This window comes from Nomascus leucogenys, chromosome 17 (assembly GCF_006542625.1).
Source record: "Nomascus leucogenys isolate Asia chromosome 17, Asia_NLE_v1, whole genome shotgun sequence".
NCBI classification, from domain to species: Eukaryota; Metazoa; Chordata; class Mammalia; order Primates; family Hylobatidae; genus Nomascus; species Nomascus leucogenys.
The window spans coordinates 2,785,193-2,803,473 of NC_044397.1; the positions used below are offsets into that span (position 1 = coordinate 2,785,193).

General features: G+C 52.6%; 1 protein-coding gene across 1 annotated transcript in view; it reads right to left on the bottom strand.

The window, feature by feature from the left end:
- Nucleotides 1-2,532: 2,532 nt before the first annotated feature.
- Nucleotides 2,533-18,281, bottom strand: part of KCNK5 (potassium two pore domain channel subfamily K member 5) — a 40,638-nt gene continuing 24,889 nt past the window's right edge. Inside the window, exons 2-5 of the mRNA XM_003276923.3 lie at nucleotides 9,408-9,519; nucleotides 8,125-8,291; nucleotides 7,700-7,868; nucleotides 2,533-5,301 (exon numbers count right to left, since the gene is read on the bottom strand). Coding sequence (XP_003276971.2) covers nucleotides 4,436-5,301; nucleotides 7,700-7,868; nucleotides 8,125-8,291; nucleotides 9,408-9,519 — 1,314 coding nt within the window. The 3' untranslated portion in view covers nucleotides 2,533-4,435. The remainder of the gene's footprint in view (nucleotides 5,302-7,699; nucleotides 7,869-8,124; nucleotides 8,292-9,407; nucleotides 9,520-18,281) is intronic.

Below are 18,281 nucleotides of genomic sequence, written 5' to 3' on the forward strand. Positions count from 1 at the left end.
CTGTGCAGCCCAGCCTGCCTGTGCTTCCCCACCACTCTACCCCAGGCTTATGAGAGCTTCAGATGTAATGGTGGCTGATGATTATCTTGCCTGGCTCTTTCCAGTCAGGAGGTGAAACCCAAACATCCTGGTTTCTCTTCCTCACCTCTGGCAGGGAGTTAAATGCCTCCTCCAGGATCATGCAGGAGATAAGCCCAGCTGGGACCCTGAGGGTCTTTCTGTGCTCTCCTCCCCATCAGATCGGACTCCTTAAAGGGAGACGCTGTCTCTCACCTCCATCAGACTCTGGGTTCTCTGAAGATGTCTCCCCTGTCAGATCAGAAACTTAGAGGGTAGAATGAGGAATGAGAATGCAAGTCAAGGAAACTGCTTTGCTGCCAGTTAATAGTTGTTTCAGCCTGGAAAAAATCCTATATTTGCCTCGATGTCCTCATTGTAAAATGAGGATAATGGTACATAGGTGCTCAGTAAACATTAGTGGAACAAATAATGGAGAGTCCAGGTGGTGCTGGTGGAGAGCAGATGCTGGTTTACTAGGACAGCGGAGAAGCCTGCTGGGAATGGAGCCCGTGGAAGGAGGAGTGCTGCCTCCAGGAGGACCCCAGCAAGTCGTCAGATCTCACCAATCCAATTCTCTCTGCCCTGCATTAGAAATACAGCAATGATGGCCGGGCACGGTGGCTCACGCCTGCAATCCCAGCACTTTGGGGGGCCGAGGCAGGCGGATCACCTGAGGTCAGGTGTTCAAGACTAGCCTGGCTAACATAGTGAAACCCTGTCTCTATTAAAAAATACAAAATTTAGCTGGGTGTGGTGGCTCACACTTGTAGTCCCAGCTACTTGGGAGCTAAGTTAGCAGGAGAATCACTTGAACCGGGAGGCGGAGGTTGCAGTGAGCTGAGATCGTGCCACTGCACTCCAGCCTGGGGAAGAGTGAAACTCGGTCTCAAACAACAACAACAACAAAACATCAATGACTTCAACAGAAGGATTTCCCTGCTAGTGTCATCTCCAGTGACTTCCCACGCATCTGCCACTCCTCCGCCACTCGCCAGCCTCCTCCACCGCCCCCACTCCCATCCACCCTACAGTTCCCCAGACTGTGATGGACTGTTCCCCATGCCTCCACGTGGTACCCCTCCCCTGCTCACGACCCCTGCGGAACTTGAGGCCTCCTGGGCCCCACCCTTTGCTCTAGCTGCTGCCCCACCTCCCACCTCTTACTCAGAAAGCTCCAGACTAACCCTGGCCACAGTGACCCAAGGCCACACCTCCACCTAATCTTGGGTCTGTGCTTTATCATGTGAGCACAGTTCTGCAAAGCTGTGCCTCAGTCCAGCTGGGTGCCCTTAGGAAGTCATGCTCCCCAAGCTCTTGTCTCAACTGTAGATGGGCCAAATAACCTGGGCTATGTTTGTCAATGGGGTTTGTGAACAGGCCAAGTGCTGAATAAAGGTGGGGCTTACAGTGTTATGGAACTGTTATTGCCTTGAGGCTGAATGTGATTAAAGCAAAACTGGAGAACCTTGGACCTGTGTGTGATGGGGGCAGGAGAGGGGTGGGGGGGAGCAGAAAGAGGGCAAGAGGGAGTTATGTTGGCAGAGAGGGAGGGATGGTGTCGTTACAGAATTGGCTGGTAAATGCATATAATCCTTTGTAAACACATCCATGCCCTCATGAAAAATGTGCTTCACTCCTGAAATCATACTTTTTTTTTTTTTCCCAGTGAACTCAGAAATCATCCTTTGTGGTGCTGAGCCCTGAAATGGTCATAGAAGGGGCCAGTCCCCAAACAGTTGAAGCCTGACAAAGCCTCCCTTTAGACAGACGGAGACAGATGCCCAGCTGAGCCTGGCTCTTCTTCCTTCACATTCTTTCCAGTCCACAGTGCCCACGCTCAGGCTCTACATCTCCTGCCCACCCCTTGAGTTGAGAAGGCCTGAGCTTCGCTCAAGTTCTCTGGTCCACCTACCTGGAGACAGGAGCCCTTTCCAGAAATGTTGGGTGTGCCACAAAACCACAGGTAGTCTTTTTCATCTTATCCTGGTGGTGGAGGGCACAGGAGCTGGGCTGCCTGGGTTTGAATCTAGGCTCACCATTTTTACTGAGATTTTGCACAAGGCAACTTCTCTGTGCCTGTTTCCTCATACTGACGCCCTCATAGGGCTCTTGCCAGGTCAAATGAGTCCACTCACATATTATTCAGTGCAAGCATTTAGTGCCTGACCAAGTGGTGAGTGACATGAGTTTGCCATGATCACCCCGCCTCTCCCCTTGCTCCTCCCACTCCTTCCTGATTCTCAAACCTCTACTGCAATGTTCCTCCCGCGTCTTTACCTCCCCACAGAGGCCTGACTCTCCCTGCTCTCTTCATCCCTTTTCATTCTTTTCTCCCCTCCAGACCATCTAATCCTCTTATCAGTCTGTCCTGAGTCCTCCCTATCCTCTGTGGATGCGTCCAGGCTCCCCTGCCGCTCAGAGGCCAGAAGCCAACCCCTCTCTAACCTGCCCCACACACAGCACACACCAAGCTGGCCTGTCCACCTCATGTTTTATTGTAAAAATGTTAAAATAAATTACATTTGACATCATTGCCAGTATGTACATACAGTGTGTGCAATGCCAGGACAACCAGCAACAACATGAGTTATTAAAACATTTCACAGAAAAATACGAGGCTGTTCCTTTTCAGGGCCCTGCTGGGTGGCAGCCTCTGCAAACGGCTAGAGAAGTGGGGGTGTGGGCACATGCCCATCACTGTCTTCACATGTTGGGGAGGTGGGCTCTGGCCCCACCGCCCCACAGTAGTGGGGCAGAGGGCAGAGAGTCTGGGAGCTGGGTGGCTCTGATGACTTGCCTCCTGCCCGGCCTCCAGTCACCTGCAGTGGATGCCCCTTCCTGCCTTTGCTCACCTCAGTGTCCCCTTCTCCACCTCTGCTTGGGGACATGACCCTTGACATCATGGCCTTGGATGAGGTCACCAAAAAAGGCCCAGTTGAGTTGCAGGGCAGGAGGGCAGACACAGGACCTCCCAATCCTTGGGACCCTGCTCTTTAACCACTGGCTCTGAAGCCAACAACAGATTCCAGGTATATAAAAACAGCAGTTTGTTTAAAAAATAAAACAAAAAATAACAAAAGCATTCAGGACACAGTGGGCCAGCCCCAGAGTGAACATCATGGAGAACCCAAGAACTCCAGTAGCAGCAAGTTCTGCCCACCCCTCACCAGAGAGTCCAACAACAGTTTCACATTATCTTTTGCTCCCCAGCCCAAATCCTTTCCTTTCTTAAACACACACGAGTGCACAGGTGTGCCTGCACACACACACATGCACACCAAACACTAGCTAGAGAGAGGAGCTTGATTCACATATTTGACCATCGCCCATTTGTGGGCCAAGAGCAATTTGGCCTCACCCTGCCTGGCCCAAGGGGGCTGGTGGAAGGGGAAGGCGGGCAGTGAGGTCCTTGTTCAGGGCACAGGGAAGGAGAAGACAGCAGGATTGGGAGTGCAGGTCCTAGGGCCAGGGGGCGGGGTGTGCAGTTCTCCGGCGGGCAGGAGGGGTAAGGGCAGAACCAGCCAGAGCTGAGCCTCACTCTTGCAGCTCCCTGACCACCAGCCCTAGCATTCCCGGCTTCCAGTAACCCATGCTCTGCCACTCTCCCTCCTACCACTCGGGGGCCCACAGAAAGCCTTGTGTCTGCTACTGCTTGACCTGAGACAGGGAACACGGCTCTGGGCTGGTCCTGAGTAGACCAACAGGGAGGATGAGGACCCCAGGCCCCAGGCCCACATGGGACTTGTTTCCAGGCCCCGTGAGTCAGGACTGTTTGAGCCCCTGCCCTCATCTCCTCACTCCCAACTCCAGCAGCCTCCACCCCACTACGGTTTGTAGTAGGTGCCTGACCCGACCGGCAGGCCCACAGCTGGGATGGGGGCGGGCCCTGCTCCTGCTGAGGTACGGAAACACCTGACCCCATGCACAGCGGTACCTCCCCAGACACTTCAGAGCTCCCTCTCCAAATGCCAAGCTCAGTAATACCGGTAAACTTAAACAGCTGAGACTCTGGGCCTCAGAGAACCGTGTGACACTCCACCAAATGGTGGGGCAAAGACCCTGCAGGCAAGCCCTCTTCAGAGTCAGTCCTGCCCACCTGTCCCGCCAGCCTGCATGTCTTTGCATTGTGAGATACACCAGCCAAGCTCAGGACAGACGCCCCCACAGCCAGGGTATGGTTCAGCTGGAGAACAGAGGCCCTGTCCCGGGCATGCATCTAGCTGGGGATGATGGAAGGTTAGGAAGGCCCCTGGCCCCCCACTCCCAGTTCCAAGGCTGCCCCCCCACCAGAGGCCAGGGGTCCCAGCCATCTCGGGACACCCCAGGGTGAGGGGGGAAGAGGCCGTCAAAGGTGGGGTGGGGAGCCGGCCCCGCCTCATGTACCCTTGGGGCTGTTAGCCTTGTTGTACTCATTCATCAGCTGTTCGTAAGGCACGGAGAGCTCAGACTCAGTGCTGGTGAAGGTGGACTCGTCGGAGGAGGGGAACTCGCCCATGTTCAGGGGCGCCTTGGCTTCGGCCCCCTGCTGGGGGCTCTCCTCCCCTGCCAAGTTGTCCTCTAGCGAGGACTTGGAGGTCTCCTCGTCTGACAGGCCAGCCTCTGTGTTCACGAAGGTGATGCTGGCGTCCTGGAAGATGAGTGGGTGGTAGTCCTGGGCGTCCCATGGCCCGCATTCCTCGCTGATGCGGTCCAGCTGGTTCATGAACACCTCGGGGGCAGGAGAGCTGTCTTCAGGGGCCCGTGCCACAGCCTCCTCATCTGGGGGCCTTGATACGTGGCCTTTGCTCCTCAGTGTCTGGGACACCTCTTCCAAGGTGGGCACCCGGTTCTTGGAGTAGATTACCAGGGGCGCCAGGGAAGGGGGCAGTGCTGGGAGCCCACCGCCTTGAGGCCCCAGCCCTGGGCCTGGGCCCATCTCCCCGCCCCCACTTGTCTTCATGGCCTTCTTCCCAATCTGCTTGATGAGGTCGTTGTAGGTCTCTTCCTTCTTGGAAAGAAAGCTGAAGATGTTGACGTCCTTGGAGGCTGTGCTCCCCTTCACCTGCAGGGCCTTCCGGGAGTGTGGGGAGCTCTCGAAGGACTCCTTCCGTCGCCGCCGCCGCTTCTTAATGGCTTTGTGGACTTCCACAAACATGCTCACCTTCCAGTTGACAAAAAGGGACAGCCAGGCCAGCCCCAAGTAGATCCAGAGCTCCACGAAGTAGCGGTACAGGGCGTGGTAGTTGGCGCTGGGGTTCACACCTGAGCGGATAGGCAGTCCAGAGGTCAGGAAGAGTTAGCAGGGCCCGGGAAATGTGCAATGGCCAATGCTGTGTGATCTGAGCAGGGGTCAGGCCAGAGCACAGGACGGGGGTGCAGTGGGATAGAAAGGGGCCTGTTCTAGATCCTGGACTATCCCATCTTCCTCAAGGGCTTGGGCCTACCGTCACTCATGACCCCATCCCAGTCTCCAGCCTGTCTCTGAGTCTCGGTTTCCTCAGCTACAAAACGTCAAGACAGGCCAGGCACGGTGGCTCACGCCTGCAATCCCAGCACTTTGGGAGGTCAAGGCAGGTGGATCACTTGAGGTCAGGAGTTCGAAACCAGTCTGACCAACATGATAAAACCCCGTCTCCACTAACAATACAAAAATTAGCCAGGTATGATGGCGGGCCAGCTACTCAGGAGGCTGAAGCAGGAGAATTGCTTGAACCCGGGAGGTGGAGGTCGCAGTGAGCCAAGATCACACCACTGCCACTCTAGCCTGGGCAGCAGACAGAGACTCCGGCTCAAAAAAAAAAAAAGTCAAGACAGTGACTCTTTGAAGGAAGCTAAAGGGGCTTTGGGGGACTGGCAATGTAACCGACACACAGGTCAAGAAACAGTTCACGAGTATTTGCCTTTCTGTTGAGTCTTCTACCATCCCCAGCTGTTCTGCGTATATGGTACAATTCACTTAAAAACTGAATGGATGGATATTACACAAGGGAGCCGCCAGCACCCTCCAAGCTGGGGCTAGACTCACACTGATTACGAACAAGGCTGGTGGTTAGGTTGAGATGACACAGGAAGCACCCACCGTGGCGAGAAATACTGGAACCATTTTTATCTTCCTTGAAGGTCTGGTCTGCCTCCCTGACTTCCTCAGATCAGCTCTCCCTTGACCTGGAGGAGGGCTCTGTCTGCTCCACATCTCCCTCTTGCTGCAGGGAGCCTTCCTGGCTTACCCCCTACAGCTCTGAAGCTTCCCCTACACTCCAGGATTATTTGAAATGTCTTTTACGACTACATGTACAGGCATGTTGACCTGTATTCCATTTGCCCCCTTGACTAGATACAAGAGCAACTTACAGAAGGGACCTGGAGGAAGGGGGCTACCTCTCTCATCAGACTAGAGGTTCCTCTAGGTGCTGTAGCCAGGTCGGTTCTCCTCCCCCGACTGGGCTCAGATAGCAGGTGCCCTGAGTGGTCCTGTTAATCCTGCTCAAGGCTCTCAGTCACGAGCAGAGTTTCATGATGACAGTAATGAGGGCATACACTGATATAGCCAGGCCCTACCCTCAACACTCATGAATAGTAATTATTATTTTTACTAATTCTACAGATGAGAAAGCTGAGGCAGGGTTTGGTGTCTTGCTGGTGCTGAGAAAGTATGGCTAAATGTACATCTGTATTTCCCTAATACCAGAGGCATCTCCTTAGCCTGCTCTGGGCCTCAAGGGCTGGACAATGGCAGGGTTGTGCCTTGTCCAAATGTCCTGCCCAGGACAGCAGGCCTGGACTTGGCAGGGTCAGAGGAGTGTTTGTGCCTCTCTTTCCTGTTCCTCCCCCAACTCAGCCAACTGCTCCCAGATGCCACATACATCAAGCACAAGGCTAGTGGCCTCCCACTGTCCTCTGGGCAAAAGGGAGGGGGTACAGAACAGAGGCCTCTGGAGCAGAAGTTGAGGTCACTGGGGTGCTGGGTCAACAGGGTCAAACAGGTTGTCAAGAAGATTAAGAACCAAGATGCTGTGCAGGCCACAAACACAAGTACGTGTGTGGCTGGGGCCAGCTGGTAACAGGCCTTCAGACAAAGGGGCCAAAGAACCTCATCACTTCCCTGGATTAAGCAGGGGAGGAGTAGGAGGGAGTGTCAGGGCTGGGGGCAGGGCAGCTGGGGAGAAGGCCTCCCTTGTCTTTAAGCTGCTGTAGCAGGAACAAAGCCCCAGGCCTCTGAGCCATGCCTCCAGGACAGCTCCCTCCGCTCTTGTGAAAGATGAAAGGCTGCTGAGGGCATGGAGAGGGGGCTGGTGGGCTCAGGGGCTCCCTGGGTAACAGGTACCAACCATGCAGGCAGAAGGCCCTACTTGCAAGCCCCCCATGAAGCCAAGCTCAGGAGTCATGGGAGAACAGAGGGAGAGGAGATCAGAGACTGAGCAGAGAGGAAAGGAGGAGGAAAAAAGCCATGTCTGAGAAAGGGAACCAGAGAGAAAAGAGTCTTTTGCCATTACTCTAGGTCTTGGTTTCCTCTTGCAACTGGCAGAGTGGGTTGAGAATCCCACTGGGTAAGAGAAGTGCCCAGAACATGGAACCCTACCTAGGGCACCCCCAACATGGGTCTGTTGCACTGAAACCAAAGAAGCAGAAAAAGAGGTGGGAGGCAGAGGCAGGGACTCACCGGCCACAAAGTCACCGAAGCCAATGGTGGAGATGGTGATGAAGGAGTAGTAGAGGCCCTCGATGTAGTTCCACCCCTCGGTCACCATGAATACGAAGGGTGGGATCACCAGGTGGACTAGGACGCCCCACACGATGAAGATGACTGTGCACGTGATCTGCGCCTTCCGCTGATGGGGAGCAGGAGGCCAAGTCAGACAATAGTGGAGACTTGGAAACCCAGCAAAGGCACCCAGAGGGCTAGGGAGGCAGCTAGAGGAGAGGCTAGCTGGGTACCCAGCCTGACCCGGGAAGGCAAGGAGCTCTGAAACTATCCTCTTGCCATCTGTCCTTACATCCTTGGTCCAATTCCTAGAGCCTTCCTGTCCTCCCCTCACCTGTCATGGTTCCCCCATCTCTGCCCAGCACCCAGGGTAGGGGACATACCAGACTCACGCCTCTCTTGGTAAGGAACTGCCCTAGTCTCTTGGCGCGTCCCCCGAAGAACTTGCCCAGGGCACTGATCCACGTCAGGCAGAGCGGCACCCCGAAGAGACCATAGAAGACGCAGAAGAGGCGACCGGCGGGGGTCTTGGGAGCCACATTGCCATATCCTGAGGAAGGAGAGAGTGAGGCCAAGAACAGGAGGGGTGGTCGAACCAGTGGGCCTTGCTTCCAACACACACACAGCCCATTCTCTAAGATAAACTCATACTGATCTATTATCAGTACTTAAGTAATGACCTTTCCCTTGATCATACTCTGATCATGATCATTGATAAAGCAATTATGATGACATGAGCTGTATCTCCTCCATCATACAAGGAGCTCCCTGAAGGCAGGGACTAAGCCTGGTCAACAGGTCTTCCACTAGTCTATATGGTACCACTGTGCAAGTTATAAGACACGCTCTCTGTGTAGATTCCCCAGAAGCACTGTGGTAGATGGTCTCCAAAGATAGCCATCCTCGACTCCCTCCCTTCTTATGCAACTGCTCACATCAAGGTGTCGTCTAATCCTCTTCCCTTGGAATCTGGGCTTTAGTGGCTTGACAATAGAAGCAGTCTAGGCAGCGGAAGAGATGCTGGACAGGTGAGGTCTAAGAAGCCTGCTGCTTTTCGCCTTGGTTCCCAAACACATGCGGAGGCCTTGTGTTTTCATCCCCAGCTGAGCTCCCAGCCAACAGCCAGCATCAACTGTCAAACCTGTGATGGGAGGAGCCATCTGGGCCATCAAATGAGTTTGGCTCTCAGAAGACTCCAGCCCAGCCATTGTTTGACTGCCACTGCATTGGGAGCCCAAGCAAGAACCGGCCAGCTGAGCCCAGTCAAGCTCACAGAATGGTGAAAGAGAAGAAGCTGTGTTTTGAGCCAAACTTCTGGACTGGTTGGCTATGTAGCCTGAGAACTGAAACAGACACCCAGCTTGGTAAGTAGTCATGATCTGGGTTTCTGCAATGAGCAGTCTGGTTAATCTCTTGCAGGGCTCTGGCCATGAGGCTGTGTCATTGTTTCTGTTCAAAGAGCCCAGGTTGAGACTCATGGAAACCTTCCCAGGCATGATCAGCTACCAAGGACTTACTAAATCCCTAAGAAAGTATCAAAAGAATAGCCTGCAACTGATCTGATTGTACCCCCCAACAGGGCTGAGTGACCAGAGCTGGGTTTCTAGAAAGGTTCTGAGGAGCTAGGGCATGGATGTGGGTGTCCCACAGGTCCCAGAAGACTTACCAATGGTGGTAATGACGGTTGCTGCAAAAATCATTGCATTGGGCCAGTTCCAGTTGTTGAAGGTCTGGTTTCCTGTGATGGCCACACCCTGTCCTGCAGCATCAGATACCACCTAAAATGAGAAACAGTAAAGGTCAGAGCTGAGGCCACACTTAACAGATGCTGATTGACAGAACTGCACTAAACTGCTTGCAAGCATTCTCATTTAGTCATCACAATAAGAAGGTGGCAGTGTCTCCATGTTACAGATGAAACATTGTATAGAGGATCAGAGAGGTTACCTGATTTGCCCAAGGTAAAGATATGAACCCAGGCAATCTGGCTCCAAAGTTCATTCTTTCACTGAGTCAATGCTTCTCCAACTTACTAGCATGCACCAGGATCACCTGGAAATCTTGTTCAACAGACTGCTGGCCCCTACTACCCCGAGTTTCTGATTTAGGAGGTCTAGAAGGAACATTTCTAAATACATTCCCAGGTGATGCTATGGACAGGGACCACACTTTGAGAACCAGTACACTAGATTAATTCTGCCTCTCAAAAAAAGCACATGTGAGGCAGACACACACAAGGAGGTCCCCTGTGCCCCACCCAGCCCTCCATGGAGGGTGTTCTACCTGCAGAGACCAGGTCCTTGTTCAGGGTTGGCTGGGGAGGGGCCCCCCCATATACCCTTCAGCCCACTGTAGGATACCTGCTCAGGTCAGCTCAGTGCCCTGTTGACTTGTCCTCAGAGGGCATGCAAATCAGCAGGTCCTCCTTTCCCCCAGCCTAAGACTCTAATGTACCTCTCCCCTACAGGCTCTCACTTCCCTCCTTTCCCTGTAGCCCTTTCTCTCTCTGCCTTGGGCTGAGCAACTGTCTGGGAAGGGACAGATCAGAGGGTGAGTACATTTCAGGGTGACTCATAACTGTGCTATCAATCCCCAAAGAGCTACCAATAACTGTGGATAGCAGGTGAGAGGCCACCTGGGGATGGGATGTCCCCCTGGAGATTGCGAGAAGCGGTGGGGCAGAGGTGTGGGGAACTTATCTACTCCTACAATACTGACAGCTGCAAGCCTGTTCCCATCTGACTAGGCCCTAACACTGCCATCGCCACTGGCTCCAACCTATCTGTGGGGCTTTATCAGCTGGCAGGGCCTGGACTCCAGAAGCCGCATAAGAAGGGGCTCTAAATCTGGGGCTCAAGTCCTGTCCCCACGGAGGGCCTGCAGATGGGTAGGCCATCAAGACCAGAAGCTAGGCATTCAGCCAAATTGCCTATAAAAACCAAGACAAGGACTGAGAGAGACAGAAGAGTGAGGGATGGAAACAGAGGGAGACAGAAAAACCTTGTTTCTAACCTACCCAGGGCATGACTGAGGTTTGGTGGGAAAAAAAGGGCATGGGTGGGTTGCTCTGAAGGAAAGTGTAATTTGCAGAAGCAGCAGCTGGCCTGTGTAAATGGATCTGCACACTCTGCAAAGAATTTTCCATGACGGCATGCCTGTCTGTCAGACCATCAAACCACACTGCTCACTGCCCTGCCGCCTCCGGCATTTTATAGCGTCTCCGAGGCTGTGAAGACTGTGCAGCATCAAAGTGGAAAGTGGGGACCATCGCATCAAACTCTGGCCAAGGCAGCCCCTGCCCTCAGAGAGCTCTCTGTCTAGCTGGCCAGACCATTTCAGTGTGAAATGGCTAAAGGACATTTAGATACTAACAGGCCAACAGGAGAGCTAAGACAAATACTAAGGACCATCCAATGGGTTTCTGAAAACATCAAATCTGTTTGGAGCAAGAGAATGAGGAAGTACCAGGGCCATGTTAATGTTAAACAGATGGCAGAGAAAGCGGAACCACCCAGCTCTCCTTTGGCATCTGCCTTTGTTACCTCAGATGTCGATCTTGAATGGGACCGGCCTACAAGAAAAGAATATATAAGAACATACAAGAACATCTTGAAATGATAATTGAATCATTGACCAAAGGTGAGGCTGCAGCACCACCTCTGGTCAACCCCATGGAATCACGGGGAACAGGAAAGATGTCAGAAGACAAGCTGTTCCCATTTTTCACAAAAAGGAAAAGAGTGGATTCTAGAAATTCAGAAAACAAACCTGAACTCTTGCAAACTTCAAAATGGGGAGAGGAGAATGTTTGGAACATGAGAAGAGGAAGTGGTGGGCACTAGAAACTAGCACAGATTCACCCAGAACAAGTCATGCTCAGCTAAGTGCATCTCCTTTTCAAAGGGTTGCAAAGCCTTGAAGTTCTGTGGAATGTAATCCATCCAGATATCAGCAAGGCAGCTAACAGATGGACTTAAAAGAAATTCATGTGGACAAGACACAAAAATGTCAGTGGAGCCAGGATTAATTGGGTCCATTCAAAGGCAGACAAACAACCCCAGGAGGTATTGATCATTATCAACCCAGACTGAGTCTCCACCATCATGCTTAAGGCCTGGCTTTCTTCAATATTTTAAACCACAGCACAGTGAGGACAGAGATAGCTTACCAATCCAATGTGCAGTGGATGCAAAATTGGGGATAAGGATGGGATGGGATGGGAAGATAGCTAACACACAGCAATGGCAGTATCAAGATTCAAAATCATCTGGCTGGATATAGGGGCCAAAATCAACAACATGCCAAGTATCCACTTAAATATTTAAGTCTTATACTTTGGATTGGAAAAGACTGGTAGAGGATTGAAGGGAAAAGTCCCTGGATATTAGCTGACCATGAATCAACAAACAGTAGGATGGCTGTCACAAGAAAAGTAAATGCAACTTCAGGCTATGTCAACTCCAGGTCTATCCAGGGCTGGGAGGTAACAAGCCCACTGTTCCTTGCAAGGTCAGGTCACATATGGGGCACCTTGTTTCATTCTGGGTGTCAGACTTCATATGATATGCTAACCAACAGGCCAAAGTCCAAGGGGAGATGGGGTGGCTGTTTTGGATAATGAGTCTACAAAGGGCTACTCCTTGTAGTAATCAATTTCTGATAACACCAAGTATTTAGACCAGGGTAGCCAGCATCCATCAAGGGTGTTGTGGAAGGTATGTCTGGAACAGGGGTTCTCCACTGGGGTGGCAGTGCCTTTTGGAAGTGTCCGGAAATGTTTTCTATGGAGGAATGTTTCATGTGCCAGGCACTGTTCTAGGCAGTGAGGATACTGCAGTGAACGGACAGAATCCCTGCCCTCCTCATATGTTTATTCTAATGGGTGATGGGAGATGCTCTGGCATTGAGTAGGCAGGGGGCTAGAGATGCTAAATGCCCTGCAATTCACAGGACAACCACACCCACAAGGCCAAAAATGCTCCCCCTGGGAGCTGCCAAAGGTAACCTGTGATTTGGGAATCATTTAGTAAGTGCTAAGGAGACATCAAACAAAAGAATTGGCAAAAAAGGGTAACCGAGGAAGGCATTAAGTTTGGGAGTGGGAAGAGGTGGAAGAGCTGGGCTTTCTACCCTTCACCCCACTGACGGTGTGCCCTTTGGGTACCAGCTCACAGCCTCGGGCCCTGGCTCATCAGGCAGCCACAGCATTATGTGCTTTCCCCATGACTTCCAGTATCACTCTGTGGTTGCCCAGCAAGGGGCAGGCAAAGGAGGCGCTGGAGAGAGCCCCTAACTCCCCGGGGCTGCAAGCACTACTCATTCCTTGGAAAGACCCTGTGGTGGCAATTACACCCACTGGGCGGAGAGAGGTTAGTTACCTGGCAGAACAGGGCGAGGTTGTAGACTGTCTGGTTTCAAGTCTGCAACTTCCAGACTTCCCACCTCCCTCTGCCCGGGTCTGCCTGCCCCTGGGCTGCCCCACTGTCCCTTGCTGTTGCCTTCTCTGCTGTGGTTCCCAAGCAGCTGGCCTGGGAATCAGCTCAGCTCTACCCAAGTGCTGGTGGAGAGAAGCAGTACTAGTGCTGCTGTATGTCAGACACCCCTCGCTGGGGCTTTTACACACCTTACCTAACTGGCTCTTGCTGTCATTCTGCCAGGCATCACTTGGCAGAGGAAAGCCGGGCTCAGGGAGCTGAGGTCTGGATGTGAATTTGGGGTGCCAGCTCCCTATTCCCACCATGTGTATCTGTGGATACCTCACTGATCATGGTTGGGATTACGCAGGAAGAGGAGGGGGCTTTAATCGGTCTCCCAGAACTGAAAAGCTGACCCAGGACTGAGGCCATCACTGGGTTAGGGGGAGGGACATGGGAGAGCCAGCTAAACACCCTGTCAGACAAGGCGTCCCGTCCTCGGGGTTAGGGAAACAGCTTTCGCGGGAGGAGGCGGCCCCTGTTCACTGGCTGGAATCTTTAACTTGGCTCCCAAATTCACACGAGACAATATTTTCATTTTCCATACAAGCCTGGAGAGTAACGGGAAAAGGGGAGCCTGCACAAAGCCCAGGCCCAGCTCTTGTTTGGGAACGGAGTAGAGTTCCCTGCCTCCATCACCGTCACCATAAAGCAGCTGTGATTTACGGAGGGTTTCCTATGTGCCAAGAGTTGGGCGAAGCATTTTATGTGCCTTTAGCTCATTTAGGGAGGACAGATTCTTGCTGGGAAGATACTATAATTTTTTCCATTTTGCAACTGAGGATTTGAGGCTTAGAGAGGTTAAGAAAGTGCTAAAAACAGTGAAGCCAAGACTAGAACCCAGGCCCATCTGGGTCCTAATTGCTGTTCTCGTATCTCCTGTCCCCATAAAGGCCACAGGAAAGAGGCCTGTGCATACTCCCACCCGCTTCCCACCAGCTGAAAAAACAGTGCCCTAAAACCAGTCCAGCCACTCTGACCAGCTCTCATTCTGTTGCTCCAGTGAGGAAACAGCCACGTGTGCCCTTGCCCAGAACTTCAGATGTCCAGCTGCCCCGATCCCACCTTCCCAGGTGCTCACTGTGCTGACTGAATAATCTTGACTCCCAGACATCCCCTCATCCCCCAAGGATCTGAGGCTTCCCTTGGCAGTGGTGGGGCATCCCCTTCCTGGAGAGAGGGATCTGGACTGGGGCTTCAGGACATGCCGCCCACCTTCAGACATGGGCAGGCACGGCAAGGTGGGGGCTTCCCCTTTACGGGGTAGGGTAAGGGAAACCAAAGTCAAGATGTTAGCCTGTTGGGGTCACAGCTATCTGGCGCCCATAGAGCTACTCCTGGCCCTGCCTCCAGCAACGCAGCCGCCATCACTTTAGGATCACAGGATTCTTTCTTGCTCTGCAGGATGCAGCCTTAATAATCTTCCTCCATTCCAGCCTCTGCTGGACTCCTGGATTGTCAGTGGTTCATGGGTTCATGGGTTCATGGGCCAACCCTCCTTTACCATTCCCAGCTGCATCAATTCTTTTTTCTTTTCTTTTTTTTCTTTTTTTTTTTTTTTTGCAATGGGAGTCTCACTCTGTCGCCCAGGCTGGAGTCCAGTGGCGTGATCTCAGCTTACTGCAACCTCAGCCTCCCAGGTTTAGGCAATTCTCCTGCCTCAGCATCCTGAGTAGCTGGGATTACAGGCAGGTGCCATCACTCCCAGCTAATTTTGTATTTTTAGTAGAGACAGGGTTTCTCCATGTTGGTCAGGCTGGTCTCGAACTCCTGACCTCAGGTGATCCACCTGCCTCAGGCTCCCAAAGTGCTGGGATTACAGGCATGAGCCACCACGCCCGGCAATCAATTCTTAATTCATGTGTCAAAGCTCACTTGGCCCTGTGGAGGGACAGTAAAATCGGGCCCTGGAAGGGAAAATAGAGCTGATCCTCTTATGTGTGTGGTGCTTGGTAGTACAGAAAGAAACTTATCATTCCTCTCACCTCCCCTCCCAGCAACCTTGTAAGGGGTGTGGGCATGGCTTGTTCATCCTTATTTCATAAATAATACATTGATATTTAAGCACTTATGAAGACAAGCACCTAAATCCAAGCACTCCACTTATCTCAGAAAATGCCAATACCCTCTAAAGTAGATACTATTACTACCCCCATCTTACAGATGAGGAAAGAGAAGCATTTGCCCAAGGTCACAGAGCTAGTTAGTTGTGGAGCTGGGATGAGGGCCCAGGTGGCTCCTAACCTCTGCACTATGTAGAGACAGGGGTGAAAGGCATGCAGGTGAGCTTCTAGGTACAAGTGAAACGGCCTACCAGGCAATATCCACAGACATGCAGAGACTCCCCTAGAGTGTCAGCTTCATGGGGACAGGGCCTTTTGTTTGTTTTGTTTTCCACTGATGTATTCCCCAAGCTTATAACACTGCCTAGCACACAGTAGCTATTCAACAAATATTTATTGAATGAGTGAATAAATACATTTAAATAAATAAGAGTATATTCCCTGGCCTCAATTAACTTGTCCTCTAGTGCCCCTCCATCCCCAACCACTTCCAGCATCGTTCTGCAGTTGGCTTTTAACTAAATTCATCAGTTAAACAAGGTGGAGGCCTGAAGAGCAAGAGGGCAGGAAGGAGAGGCACAGACCCCAGTGGTGGCGGGGCTCACAGGGGCTGCTGAAACCACCAGCATCCAACTGGTCTTGGGTTGCAGAGGTGGGGATCACCAGGCTGAGAGGAGAGGACAGGGGGCAGGAGCTGGGGAAGGGGCAAGGTGAGGGAGGCAGACAAGAGCCCAGAGGAGAGGGTTCAAGATGGGAGAGTAATCAGCAGTGGAGTGGGAGAGGTCCCTCAGGTGACTGGGACTGTCCTTCCTGCAAGGAGGCCTGTCCCCTCGGGAAACTCCACGAGGGCAGTGGATGTACCGACAGCAGGCAAAGGAACAGAAGAGTCAATAGAAATTGCACATCTACTTCCAGCTGACCACTTTCCTTACTGAATCCCAAAGCCCCTCCTCTCTGAGGGCACTCAATCATTAGCAGGGCCTCTGCAGCTCAGGTTGAGCTCTATCTAGGAAGCCACAGGGCCATCTTCCAAATGCAGACCTGTGCTCATGGAAAAGGTGGAACCAACCTGGATTTGAATCAGAGGGGTCTCTCAATGGCTGGCAGCAAGCCTCTGGGTAAATAACTTAGCCTTTCAGGCTTACTTTCTCTGTCTGCAAAATAACACCTACTCTGCACATATGAAAAGCACCTAGGACACAGTAAGCACTGGATAAATGTATCGGCAATCAATAGGGTGTGATTCACACGTGTGTCCGTCAGGAACAAGACCCTGCAGAGATCTGAGACCCAGGAGCAAAGCTGCTCACCCCCAAGGCTGAAGCAGAGGGGCTAGCATGTCCTGGACAAGCAGTAGAGAAGGACTAGGGATTTCAAAGCCCTGTGCCTGGAAGGCAGGAAAGGGTGAGAACACTGTCCCTAACCTTCTTCACAACTGCCACCTCTTCCCATTTCCCCATTTTAACAGAGAAAACTGTCAATTTTCAGTCTGATCCATCAACTCCCTCAGGCCACATGGAGGAAGGGACTGTGGCTCCAGAGATGTTCCCTGGCCACCTGATGGCTGGGAGTCAGGGACAGAGGGAAATGGGCAAGCCCAAGATGCCTCACCCCATCCCTCAGAAGCCCCATCTCTCCTGGCCTCTGCCCCTCAGAAGCTCACAGCCACCCTGGCCAGTTTCCCATCCAACCAAGCAAGTTGGGCAGGGCTGCTGAGGGTAAGAAATGCCACCACTAGTCCCATCCTGTCTTCACCGCTTCCCCCCCATCACCCCTGGCAGCCGCCGGTACCTCCCCAGGTGAGGCTGAGGCCAGGAGGTGTTAGATGGCAGCTTCTCTGAACTCTAGTCCCACTCCCTCCCAGCCCCCACCCAGCGTGAACACGAAGCAAGACAATGGGCAGTGGCTCTCAGTACAGGCTGCCCAGTGGATCCCCTTGGAGGTTAAACAAATGCTATGCCTGGTCCCCAGCTGCAGATATTCTGTTGACCTGGCACAGCTTTTAAAAAGCTCCAGAAGTGATTCTAATACGCAGGGGCTGCCCTAGTGGAAGCTGACAGGGGGAGGGAGGATCAGGTCTTCTCCATCTTCCTGTCTAAAAAGGAGTATGCAGGGCAGAGAGAAGGAATTCTTGGTATTTTCCTCACTGCCTCTCCCCCCGGGTCAGGTGACCAGGGTGTGGCTCGGAGGGCAGCTATAGTTTACGAGCAAGGTATTGGCAAGGGCCCAGTGGTGCCACCCTGATACCTGCACCAGCGGCCAGCCCAGCTCGCCTGAGCTTTATCTCTCCCAGGGAAGGAGCAGATACTGGACCAAAGGCAGCAGGGCCACACCCGTCTCCTCGAAGACCAGAGCTGGGCTGTTGCAAAGCGGACTTTGTTAGCTTGTGGTTGCTTATGTCTTTTCTCAGATTTGCTCTGATATCTATCTGGAGTATGGATCACATTTGAGAAGGCAGGCAGGCCAAATCAACGGCTGGAGGCTTTGGTGTGCTGGGACGTTGGCGCAGGGCCTAAAGACCCAGGCTTGGCTCAGCTCTGCCAGTACTGTCTTGAGATCCTCCAAGAATCTTTGATTGCTTTGCCTGCCTGCTTCTCTGTACAATGAGGAGGTTGGACTATGACCACTGGAGTCCCCCTGCCTGGGCAGGTGATACCTCCCCTACCTCCTCTCTCCACAGCACATTCAAGAAAATGCATTTCTATCCTCAGGACTTAGCTCATCGGTCACCATACTACTTCTTCTTAACCTGGACTGCAAACTGAGATCATCTGAAAGAGCTTGGAAAAATACTCCTGCCCGGGTCCTGCCCCTACAGATGCCAACAGAAATAGTCTGGGGCTTGAACTGCGAACCAGGATGCTTCAAAGCTCCCCCAGGTGATTCTAATCTTATGTTCAGCCAAGTTTCAAAAGCACTGCCCTAGATCCAATCCATTCTCCCTCGTTAGGGATTTGAGCGCAGCCCCACCCCTGACGTCAGCACGGGGCAGGCTGTGCAGGC